General features: G+C 60.6%; 1 protein-coding gene across 2 annotated transcripts in view; it reads left to right on the forward strand.

Annotated features, from left to right (window-relative positions):
- Nucleotides 1-8,460, forward strand: part of C10H1orf21 (chromosome 10 C1orf21 homolog) — a 74,743-nt gene extending 66,283 nt beyond the window's left edge. For both annotated transcript variants that reach the window (XM_058668942.1, XM_058668943.1), the window contains exons 4-6: nucleotides 3,609-3,685; nucleotides 4,986-5,046; nucleotides 8,165-8,460. In XM_058668942.1, coding sequence (XP_058524925.1) covers nucleotides 3,609-3,685; nucleotides 4,986-5,046; nucleotides 8,165-8,203 — 177 coding nt within the window. In that variant the 3' untranslated portion in view covers nucleotides 8,204-8,460. The remainder of the gene's footprint in view (nucleotides 1-3,608; nucleotides 3,686-4,985; nucleotides 5,047-8,164) is intronic.
- The last annotated feature ends 1,793 nt before the right edge of the window (nucleotides 8,461-10,253 follow it).

Here is a 10,253-nt window from a genome sequence, read left to right on the forward strand (position 1 = left end):
GTGGCCCGTTACAGAGCGTCCCCATGCTGTTAGCCGTCACAGAACATCTCCATGCTGTGGGCTGTCACAGAGTGTCCCCGTGCTGTGGGCTGTCACAGAGCATCTCCATGCTGTGGGCCGTCACAGAGTGTCCCCGTGCTGTGGGCCGTCACAGAGCGTCCCCGTGCTGTGGGCCGTCACAGAGCGTCCCCGTGCTGTGGGCCGTCACAGTGTCCCTGTGCTGTGGCCCGTTACAGAGCGTCCCCGTGCTGTGGGCCGTCACAGAGCGTCCCCGTGCTGTGGGCCGTCACAGTGTCCCTGTGCTGTGGCCCGTTACAGAGCGTCCCCGTGCTGTGGGTCGTCACAGAGCGTCCCCGTGCTGTGGGATGTTGCAGAGTATCCTCCATCCTGTGGGCTGTGGTAGCCGGAGTGTTTTCCATGCTGTGGGCAACGAGCAGAGCCATCCGCATCACCAACCCACGCACACAGGGCCTGTTTTCCTGCATACCTTCCTGTCTGTTGTCACACAGCTGGCCTCCTGGTGCCACACTTGGCCTGTCTGTCCGCACATGATGCCCTCATGAGCTCTGCTGCCTCACAGGCCGCATTCCAGCTGCAGATGAAAGCCCTCGTGTCCTGTTGGCACCAGGTGGCTCCCTCATGTCCTCTTCAGAAGCCAGTGTTCCCGTGCTGGCAGCTTGTCACTCCTGGGCTCAGCCCTTATTCATTCAGACTGAACATTACTACTAGTTTACCTGGTGTAGACCCAGGCACGGCTCTGCAAACTCCCCTCAGGCCTGCGGAGCCCCCCAAGGTCCCCTTGGGCATGGGCCACCTGCGTGCTGTGTTGCAGGTGAGGGTGCCAGTTGTCCCCCCTCATGGTGACCTCACAGCTTGCAGGGAGGACGTTGGGCATGGAAAGGGTGTGTACATCTGCTTGTGCCATGAATCACTTAGCAGCCACCGTGCAGAGTGGCCCTGGGTGGGCGCCAAGTGAGAGCTAGTTGTCTGTAAAGAAGACAGGGAGAATGCAGCGAGGGAAAAAGGGCCGCGTGCTGCTTTCCTGGGCGGGGCCTGGAGCAGCAGGAGACACCCAGACAGCTCGTGGGAAAGTGTGTGTTAGCAAAAAACTGTGGGTTTCCAGAGTTTTCGGCAACCAAGAAGGATGCTTCAGTTCCATTTTCCAGCAACACTTTGAAATCCCCCAGTACGGACAGGTTGAGGGGAAAAAATAGGATACGTATATTGTTGGTTCATCACGTTTAGCACACGACCCCGTGACCTGAGTGTGCCAAGGCAGGCCCACGGGCCCGCATATGTGTGGGGTCATGTCATGTTGCCACTCCTGGTGTATCCTCTGACCAGTGACCATTCAGCAGCAGCTGGAGTTGACCTGGGTGATGTGCAGTGGGCGAGGACTGGGAGCAGCTGCCCTGGGGTGGGCCTGGTGTAGTTGTGACAGCGTGTGGGCTCTGCTGGAATCCATGCCGGGTCTGTGAGAAGCAGTCACCCCAGACCTGGGCCTTGGCTCCTGGTCCTTGGCTCCTGGTCCTGGCTGCTGTGTCCCTGGGAGGGGGCGGCTCTCTCGCTGACGGGGCTGCTGGCCACTCTGGGGCTGTGGAGCCTGCCTTCAGTGTGTCATGGTCAGCAGTTGTCTGAGTATGAGGCCATCCGTGTTGGGCATCCGAAGCTTGGGTGGCGGGGCATGAAACATGCAGGCTCCGTATGTTACATGGTCACAGACTGCTGGGTGGCACATGTGTTTGTGTCCATGTTCTGTTAACTTGGATCAAATGCACCTAGATAGTCTAGCGCCATGTGGGAGACATGGCTTGGGAGTGGTTCCGCTTTGGTCACTGTGGCCACTTAGGGAGTGAACCAGTGGACAGAGGATCTTCCTCTCTCTTCTCTCTGTAAATATGCCTTTCCAATAAAATAAATCTTTTTTAAAAATGCACTTTGATTTTCCAGGTTTCTATCCACTAGGAAAGCCTGTAGGTTAACTTGTGCCTCTCAGGTTTTCTCCTTCGAGAGGCAGACGGAACCAGCTCCCATGCCCTGCTTTCCTCCCTGAACACTCAGCAGCACGAGCTGGCTGGCCAGACCCCCGCCCGGAGCTAGGAGGTGGTGCGGGTGGCAGCCCTCGGGCCCTCACCGTGCCTGGCTGGGCGCATCGGCCAGAAGCTGGGATGGGAAGCACAGCTGTGAAGGGGACTGTCAGACACGCCTTAGTAATGGTGCTTTTACATGATACAACTTTTTTTTAAGGTTTATTTTGTTTGAAACTCTGTTATAGAGAAGGAGTAAAAGGAAGGAACAGAGATCTTCATCTGCTGGTTCACTCCCCAAATGGCTGCAGCAGCTGGAGCCGATCAGAAGTCAAAAGCCAGGAGCTGGGTACTTTTTCTGGATCTCCCATGCCAGTGCAGGAGCCCAAGGCTTTGGGCCGTCCTCCACTGCTTTCCCAGGCCACAAGCAGGGAGCTGGGTGGGGAGTGGAGCAGCCAGAATTCAAAAAAGCACCCATATGGGATGTCGCCAGTTCGAGTTCCAGCTGCCCCAGTTCTGATCCAGCTGCCCACGAGCACACGTGGGAAAGGAAAGGCAGATGACCCAAGGGCTTGGACCCCTGCCAATCACCTGGGAGAACCCTCACAGTGGGAGAATCAAGTTTTCAAAATGCTACCTTTTCTGCTTGACATCTGGGGCCACACAGGTTAAGCTGCCACTTCCATCAGGCGCCAGAGAGGACCAGTGAAGGGCTGCTCCACTCGGACACTGAGAGGGGCCGCCCTCAGTGTTTTACCTGCTGCCCCGGGAGAGACAGGCCCTTGTGAGAACTGTCCTGTCGCATCTCCATGCACTTGGCCAGGAAACATGACAGACCACAGCCTCTGCAAGTGGGGCGTGGGTTGCAGCCGTGTCGTAGGGTGTGTGGGTGCCTGGGGCTTTGGGATTTAAAGACTAGTTTCATCTCAGCATGGCAAGGTTTTAAGATCCACACCGTGCCAATGTCTCTTGTAAGTTTCTGGAAGCCTCCTTGTCTAAACGCAATGTGAGGTTTGTGACTGGCAAAGTCACAAACTGGCAAAGTCTGTTTTCCCTGCGAGCCTTCCAGCGCCATGCACATGGAGACGTGGCATGCTCTCCTTGTCGCACAGTTAGAACCCCGGGGGGAGGAAGGTACTGGCCGAAGGCAGAGCAGCTCCTAACATACAGGCCCGTGTCAGGCTTTCTCTGCTCCTGGACATGTCTGGAAGCTGTGGCTGCTGTCCCTGCCACGGCTATGGCAAATGTGAGGTCGCAGTAACTGCCGTGTGCTCTGCAGAGAAAGCTCAGGGCGTTGGGGCCCTTGACCAGGACCCAGGCCGTGCGGGACTGCTGCTCCCCCTCGGCTCTAGAATCGTCTGTCCTGTGAGATGGAGAATCAAGCATTGGCTGTGTGTCGTCTGCCCGCAGAGCGTACTGGCTGTGAAGGCTGGTCCTCTACCCACAGTGCCAGTCCCGGTCCTGGGGCACGTGGGGCAGGAATGGGGAGGGCCGCCGGTCCAGCAGCCCCAGAGGGGAACTGGCTGTGGTTGAACCAGAGTCCTGACTCGTCTTTTACATGTGCGTTTTCATATGTTACAGGAGAAAAGCGCAAGTTCCAGTGCAAGACTCAAGACGAGTAAAGAGGTCCCGGGCTTAGTACACCAACCCCGAGCAAAGTAAGTCCCAGCGCCTGGTCTCTGGGCTTCACCCTTGAGTCCAGCACACCCCGTCAGCCTCCTGGATGGTCACCAGATGCCCCTGAGCTTCAGTGTCCGGGCCGGGTGGTTTGCCAGGTCGGGGCTTGGGTGGAGCCATACACAGACCCTTGGTCTGTGTTGGAGCTGATGCTGCAGTGGGGAGGGGGAGGGGGTGGGTCAGAGCCCGTGCTGCAGTGGGGAGGGGGAGGGGGTGGGTCAGAGCCCCTGCTGCAGTGGGGAGGGGGAGGGGGTGGGTCAGAGCCCGTGCTGCAGTGGGGAGGGGGAGGGGGTGGGTCAGAGCCCCTGCTGCAGTGGGGAGGGGGAGGGGGTGGGTCAGAGCCCCTGCTGCAGTGGGGAGGGGGAGGGGGTGGGTCAGCCCGTGCTGCAGTGGGGAGGGGAGGGAAGGCGTCTGCCTTTGCCGCTGCAGTGGGGAGGGGAAGGGGGGTGGGTCAGAGCCCGTGCTGCAGTGGGGAGGGGAGGGAAGGCGTCTGCCTTTGCCGCTGCAGTGGGGAGGGGGAAGGGGGTGGGTCAGAGCCCGTGCTGCAGTGGGGAGGGGAAGGGGGGTGGGTCAGAGCCCGTGCTGCAGTGGGGAGGGGGAGGGGGTGGGTCAGATCCTATGCTGCAGTGGGGAGGGGGAGGGGGTGGGTCAGAGCCCGTGCTGCAGTGGGGAGGGGGAGGGGGTGGGTCAGATCCTATGCTGCAGTGGGGAGGGGAGGGAAGGCGTCTGCCTTTGCCGCTGCAGTGGGCAGGGGACAGGTCTGAGACACAGGGCTCTTGTTTTCGGGGACCTTGCATGCTCCTGTGGCTGCACGGAGGGAGGAGCTGCTGGTTCTGCAAGGCTGCAGGTGATGCCACACTGGCAATTCATGGGGTTGTCAGGTCTTGGTCCAGGTCCTCAGTAAGTAGAAGAGAGGGAGGCGGAGGGCCAGGCTCAAGACGTGGCCTGCTAGTGGTCTGAGGGAACTAGCACGCCAGTGTATGTGGCATGGCCGTGTCGCATGTATGAAAAAGCACCCTTTGGTCCTGCCGGGTGGGGGAAGCTGCAAGCCCAAGTACAGTCAGGGGCAGAATGGGGGCGCCTGTGCTTGGCATGCCTACTGGGGGACAGCTGGCATGGAGGCTTGACGTCTCCCAGGGACTCTGAGCCGAGACACACAGCACATGTCTGTGAGAAGCGTGCCGTGGGGTACACCCCAAGGGTCAGAGGCCAGCCTCTTGCAGCTGAGGGTGCTGGGTGCAGGAAGCGCCTGCTGGGCGCTGACCACCGCTTGTGTTGCAGCATGCACATCTCCGAGAGCCAACAGGAATTCTTCAGGATGCTGGATGAAAAAATCGAGCAGGTAAGACTTGGGAAAGGATCTGCTGGCTTTACTTCGCAAGGGACGTGAGAACAGGGTTTCTGGGTGGTGTGGGTAGAGAGGGGACAGCTGCCAGACTGTCCCCAAGAGAGCAGCAGACGTCAGACGTGGGATAGGAGAGCCTGAGCTGGACCCAGCATCACAGCTCCGTGCACCTGTCTCCATGGCCTGGCTCCCCGTGATGCTGTCCAGGTAACGGCTGGAGGCTGGCAGACACAACCTGTGTGTCACAGAAAAATCTCCTGGTGCTTGGCCTGTGGGGCTGCCTTCCCTGACAGCAAGATCACGGGGGTCCAGTGGGGATTCGATCCCTGCACGTGGGCCCAGCCGAGCCCCTGATCTGCGTCTCTGGCTAGATATGGCTCTCCCCTGAGTCAGAGACCAGGCTGTCGGGGCGTGCGCTGTGTCCGGCTTGGATCTCAGCCCGGCACTGGGGTGAGGGACCGAGCAGGGGCTGGGGAGCCCGTGGGACCCCCACTCGGCTCTGCAGAGGGGAGGCTGTCGAGGTGCGGGTGCCTGGGCTCCCAAGCGTTCGCTGTTGGTGAGCCTGCATGTGCCAGCCACAGCATGCTGCCAGCCACAGCCCGACCTGCCACGCGCTGCCTGGTGGCTGCTGGCCTTCCGGAGGCCCGCTTCCTGGAGCCTGTCTCTGCAGTTCCCCAGTTAGGGTCGCTGGGCAGGGCAGGGGGCTTCTCCTCACACACGCACACACACGCTCTCACATACACACATACACTCCACACACACATTCCACACACTCACACTGTACACACACACACTCCCTATTTTGGCAGCAGAATCGTCTAGGAGTTTGAAGTAAAGTGTAAAAAGGTGAGGCCTGGATTGGAAGTTGCTTCTTTAAGCAGCACTCCCAGGCCCCGACAGGCCCTGACAAGGAGCTAATCTCTAGGCAGCGTGGTCTGTCCTTGAACTTGCCCCTGCGCTGCTGTGCCTCCAGCGGGCAGAGCCGCTCTGCTCGCGTAGCACCAGCAGCGTTTGTTGTCAGCCACTGACCGGCGCGAAGGAGCGGCTCCAGGCCGGTGTCGCAGGGTCTCTGCACCGAGCACGCTCACGCTCGTTCCAGCGGAGGGCACGGGCGATGGTGGGGTGGCCTTCCCTGTCGTGTTGCCCGTTACGTCCTGAGTGTTTCAGTTGCGCTGTCCTCCATGTCAGCACAGGCCTCCGGAAGTGGGCAGCCGGAGTGCCTCACTCCTCCAGCGCAGCACCCTGCACGCTGTGCCTGCGAGACCTGGCACCTCACTGGAGGTGTTGGCGTTCCCCAGTGTGCAGCTCTAAGAACACAATGCTTTACTGCAAGGCAAACTGGTGATTTTTTTTTTAAGATTTATTTATTTTCATTGGAAAGGCAGATTTACAGAAAAAAGGAGAGACAGAGAGGAAGATCTTTGATCCACTGGTTCGCTCCCCAGATGGCCTCAACGGCTGGGGCTGAGCTGAGGAGCTTCTCTCAGGTCTCCCACATAGGTGCCGGGGGTTCTTCTGCTACTCTCCCCCAGGCCGGCACATCGGCAGGGAGCCTGATCCCATGTGGAGTGCCGGCCTGGGGGACAGCCTGGGTGCTGAGGCCACAGTGCTTCAGAGGCAGTGTCCCCAGCACGGTTTGGACCCAGGACGCCTGCGGCCTGTGACGGGTGAAGGGCTGCCAGGCCAGGCCAGGGCGAGGCACTCCATCAGTGGACCCTGGCTTTGTGACCACTGGCCAGTTGCTAAGGCCTCAGTCTCTCTGCTGTGAGAACTGGATGGCGTTTGTCCAGGGGGACGATTCCAGCCGGTTTTTGAGGCCTGCCTGCTCTAGAGCAGCGGCCTTGTTTGGTGGACATGGTCTGAGCCTGCTCCTCGGAAGCCCATCTGTCCAGGGAGGGCAGGAGACAGCACGTAGCGCTGGCCGACTTGGGCCACAGTGCCGGGGTGACTCCAGCTACCTGTGGGAGCTGGCCTGGGGTGCCTGCAGAGCTGCCGTGGTGACCAATGCGTGGTTCGGAGGGCGCAGGAGGTGCGGCTGCGTACCTGTGGGTGTCTCTTCCTAAGCCTTTCCAAAAACCTGGCCAGGGCCCTCCTCCGGGCACTTGGCTCAAGGCCAGAGCTGCCTGCTTGGCGGTTGCCAGGGCTGTGGAGCCCTTCTGGATCCCCTTCTGCAGCCTGGGACCCAGCCGATGTGGCACCACTCCAGCCCATGAGCTCCAGCGGTACCCTGTGCCCCACAGCCTCATGGGCACCATGCTCTCGAAGTCCAGAATGCCCATGTGTGATCAGTGTGTCATGGCCCACCGGCTGTCACTGCTTAGGCTCGGCACTGAAGGCGACAGATCTCCCGGGGAGGGAAGAACGCAGGGCTGTCCATGCGGTGCCCGTGCCCTCCTCCTGCCCTCTGACCAGGTGACGCGTGCTGCTTCTCGGTCAGCTCCTGACCGTGGACACTGGCCAGTGGGGGAGGCTCACTGGGCACTCCTGACACCATCAGACATAGGGCTGCCGCTGTGCACCAAGTGACCAGGTCAGCGTGGCGTGGAGTGTGCCAGCAGGCACTGGCAGGACGGGCACACAGGGAACCCTGGGGAAGCAGCTCTGTGCCCTGACTGAGCTCTGGCCCAAAGGCACGACTGCCCCCTGGAGCACAGGGTGGGTACTGCCATCTGCCCCCTGGGATGCAGGGTGGGTGTTGCCATCTACCTGGGTACAGGCTGTTTGCTTACAAGCAGAGGCTGCAAAGAGCTGGCAGCAAGTGGCCTTGTGTACACAGGCGTAGCTGGCGGACAGCGCCCCGTTGTGCCTGCAGGTGGATAGAGTGCCCGCCCTCACATGCTGGTCCACAGGTCTTAATGGTTTATGGGTTTTGTTTTTTTTTTCCTTTTTTAAAAAAATCCATGTCCATCTCATCAAGACAGACCTGCCCGGCGGGAAGCCAAGCCCTGCCCGTGCCGACTGGGGCTCTGCCCGGTGCACACAGGCTGGCTGACGTCCATGCCCTGAGGCCACCCCGCACCGCGCTCAGCTGGGTCCTGCAGTCATTCACCCCCAGCTGTGGCCAGCACACCCTCTCGAATCACTCTTGGGTCACGCTTCTCTCCTGTGCCCACAGGGTCGCGACTACTGTTCGGAAGAGGAGGACGTCTCATAGCGCTGCTGCCGCCACCTGGCCCAGCAGCGACTACTGTGTACATAGGTTCCACCCCAGTGCCGTCCGAGCAGATGGCAGTCCTCCGGCCAGCGGCAGTCCAGCGAGACAGGCCTGCGCCACGTCGTCTGCCCCATCCGGTCACCGTGTCTCCGCTCCACACTGAGAACCAAACTGTTAGCTGAGTGTCCTCATTGCTGATTGTCCCAGCTCGTCGCATCCCTCCCCTTCCACGCACAGGCTGGCTCCAGGACGGCCGTTTGCTGCCGGAGGAGGGCTGGGTAAACCCAGCTCACCTCTGCTGCTTGTTTGCTCGCTCTCCTGGCCCGTGTGTGCGGGCGGCTGGAGCCTGGCTCTCCCAGGTGGTGTTGCTCCTGGGCAGAGCGTGGCAAGCCTGGAGTTCCTGCCGGTAGAGGTGGCGCCTTCTCCAGGCGCGTGTGCCGGGGCTCCTGGAGGGGCCTGGCCTTGACGCCGATGGCCGGTGGGCGCAATCACTTCTTAACCCTTACCCTCACTTTTTTTTTCTAAGGAAATAAACATTTTACTGTTTTTATGTATCCTGTCTTCTCCCATTCATGGAGCTCGGTGTTGTCCCCGCCCTGATCATTCGCCCACCAGGCGGCAGGGCTTGGCGTGGGCAGAAGATGGGGGCACACTGCACTGCTGCCCTTGCGTGAGCAGCGAGCCATCGCAGTCAGCATCGTCCCTGTCCGTCCGTCCCAGACGCCAAGCCAGCCTTGCCGCTGCCCTTCCTCTTCCCAGCGCCGATACCTCCTGCAGGCCGCCCCGATTGTCCTGGGAGCCGTCACGGCCGGCCCGGCCGTGGTGGGGAAGTTGACTGTACTCAGTAGAGTTTATTTTTCCATATGAAGCTAATGATCTCAAAGTCAGAAGCCCTATTTTTAACAAATATTGTCACAAGTAAATAGCGATGAAAGAAGAAAATACCTTTTGTATTTTTTTTCCAGTGTGTGTGAAAGCTTTGCCGGGGGCTCTTGCTGTTGGGAGGGGCTGGCAGAGAGGGCTCATCCAGGCATGCGGGCCCCTGCCAGCAGCTTACTGGTGTGGTCGGGGGGAAGGGGCCCACAGGGCTGCTGGGCCTCAGGCTCCCTTCAGGCCTGGGACAGTGCCTGGAGCCAGGCGGGCCCGCAGGCGGCTCCACCCTCGTGCCACCCTCAGCCCACGCCTGCTGGGGTCTTCCTCCCTGGGGCCCAGGCGCTCTGTTGAGAGGCCGACACTGCCAGGACCTCGTGCTGACAGCAGGAAGAAGCCCCGACGTCTCCTACCGACTCCTCTGCAGGCTGTCGCACACGGTGGTGACCCCAGGACCAAGAGCACATGTAGCGTTGTCCGCACTGCCACGTCAGCGTGTTGGCGTATCAGGTGCACGCACCTGACTCCGCGTGTTCCGCCTCAGCCTGTGAGCTCGCGGCTCCTCGCCGGCCGCACCCGACGGGACGCCTGTGGCACCTCCAGCAGCAGCCTGGGGAGGGGGCGGTGGAGGGGTCGGCCAGGGGCCTGGCTCTGTCAGCCACCCTCAAAACTGTTTTTCACATGTTGGTTTTAATCATAAAACTGTCAAGTGATCCGTGTTTGCACCTGGTTCTTTTCCCACCTTCCGGAAGGGTCCAAGGACGCGGCATTTTGGGAGACACTGAGATGCTGTGGGCAGGAGCGTGGTGTCAACCCTGGCACGGCCGCAGCCTGCGAGGTTCGCGGCTGCCAGGCTGGCAAGAGTGGGGTGCACAGGAGGGGCAGGAGGCAGGGGTAGGTGGGTGCTGAGGTCAAAGACAGCTGGGCACACACTCCTGGCCTCAAGCTATAGGGTCCAGTGGCATGTGTGCCTCCTTTGACTTGGCCAAGCCTGAGGACCTGCCATCCTCGCCAAGCCTGTGGTGGCCACTGGCACACACGCTCTGGGCCACCACTTGAGAGCTCAGAGATGGGAAAAGCGGGTTGGCGGTGGTGGGAGGGGCACAGCTTCCTCTGCTGCAGGGCCAGGCGTGGTGCACACATGGGCCCTGAGACTGCACTGGGACGTGAGAGGGGCGTG

This window comes from Ochotona princeps, chromosome 10 (genome assembly GCF_030435755.1).
Source record: "Ochotona princeps isolate mOchPri1 chromosome 10, mOchPri1.hap1, whole genome shotgun sequence".
NCBI lineage: Eukaryota > Metazoa > Chordata > Mammalia > Lagomorpha > Ochotonidae > Ochotona > Ochotona princeps.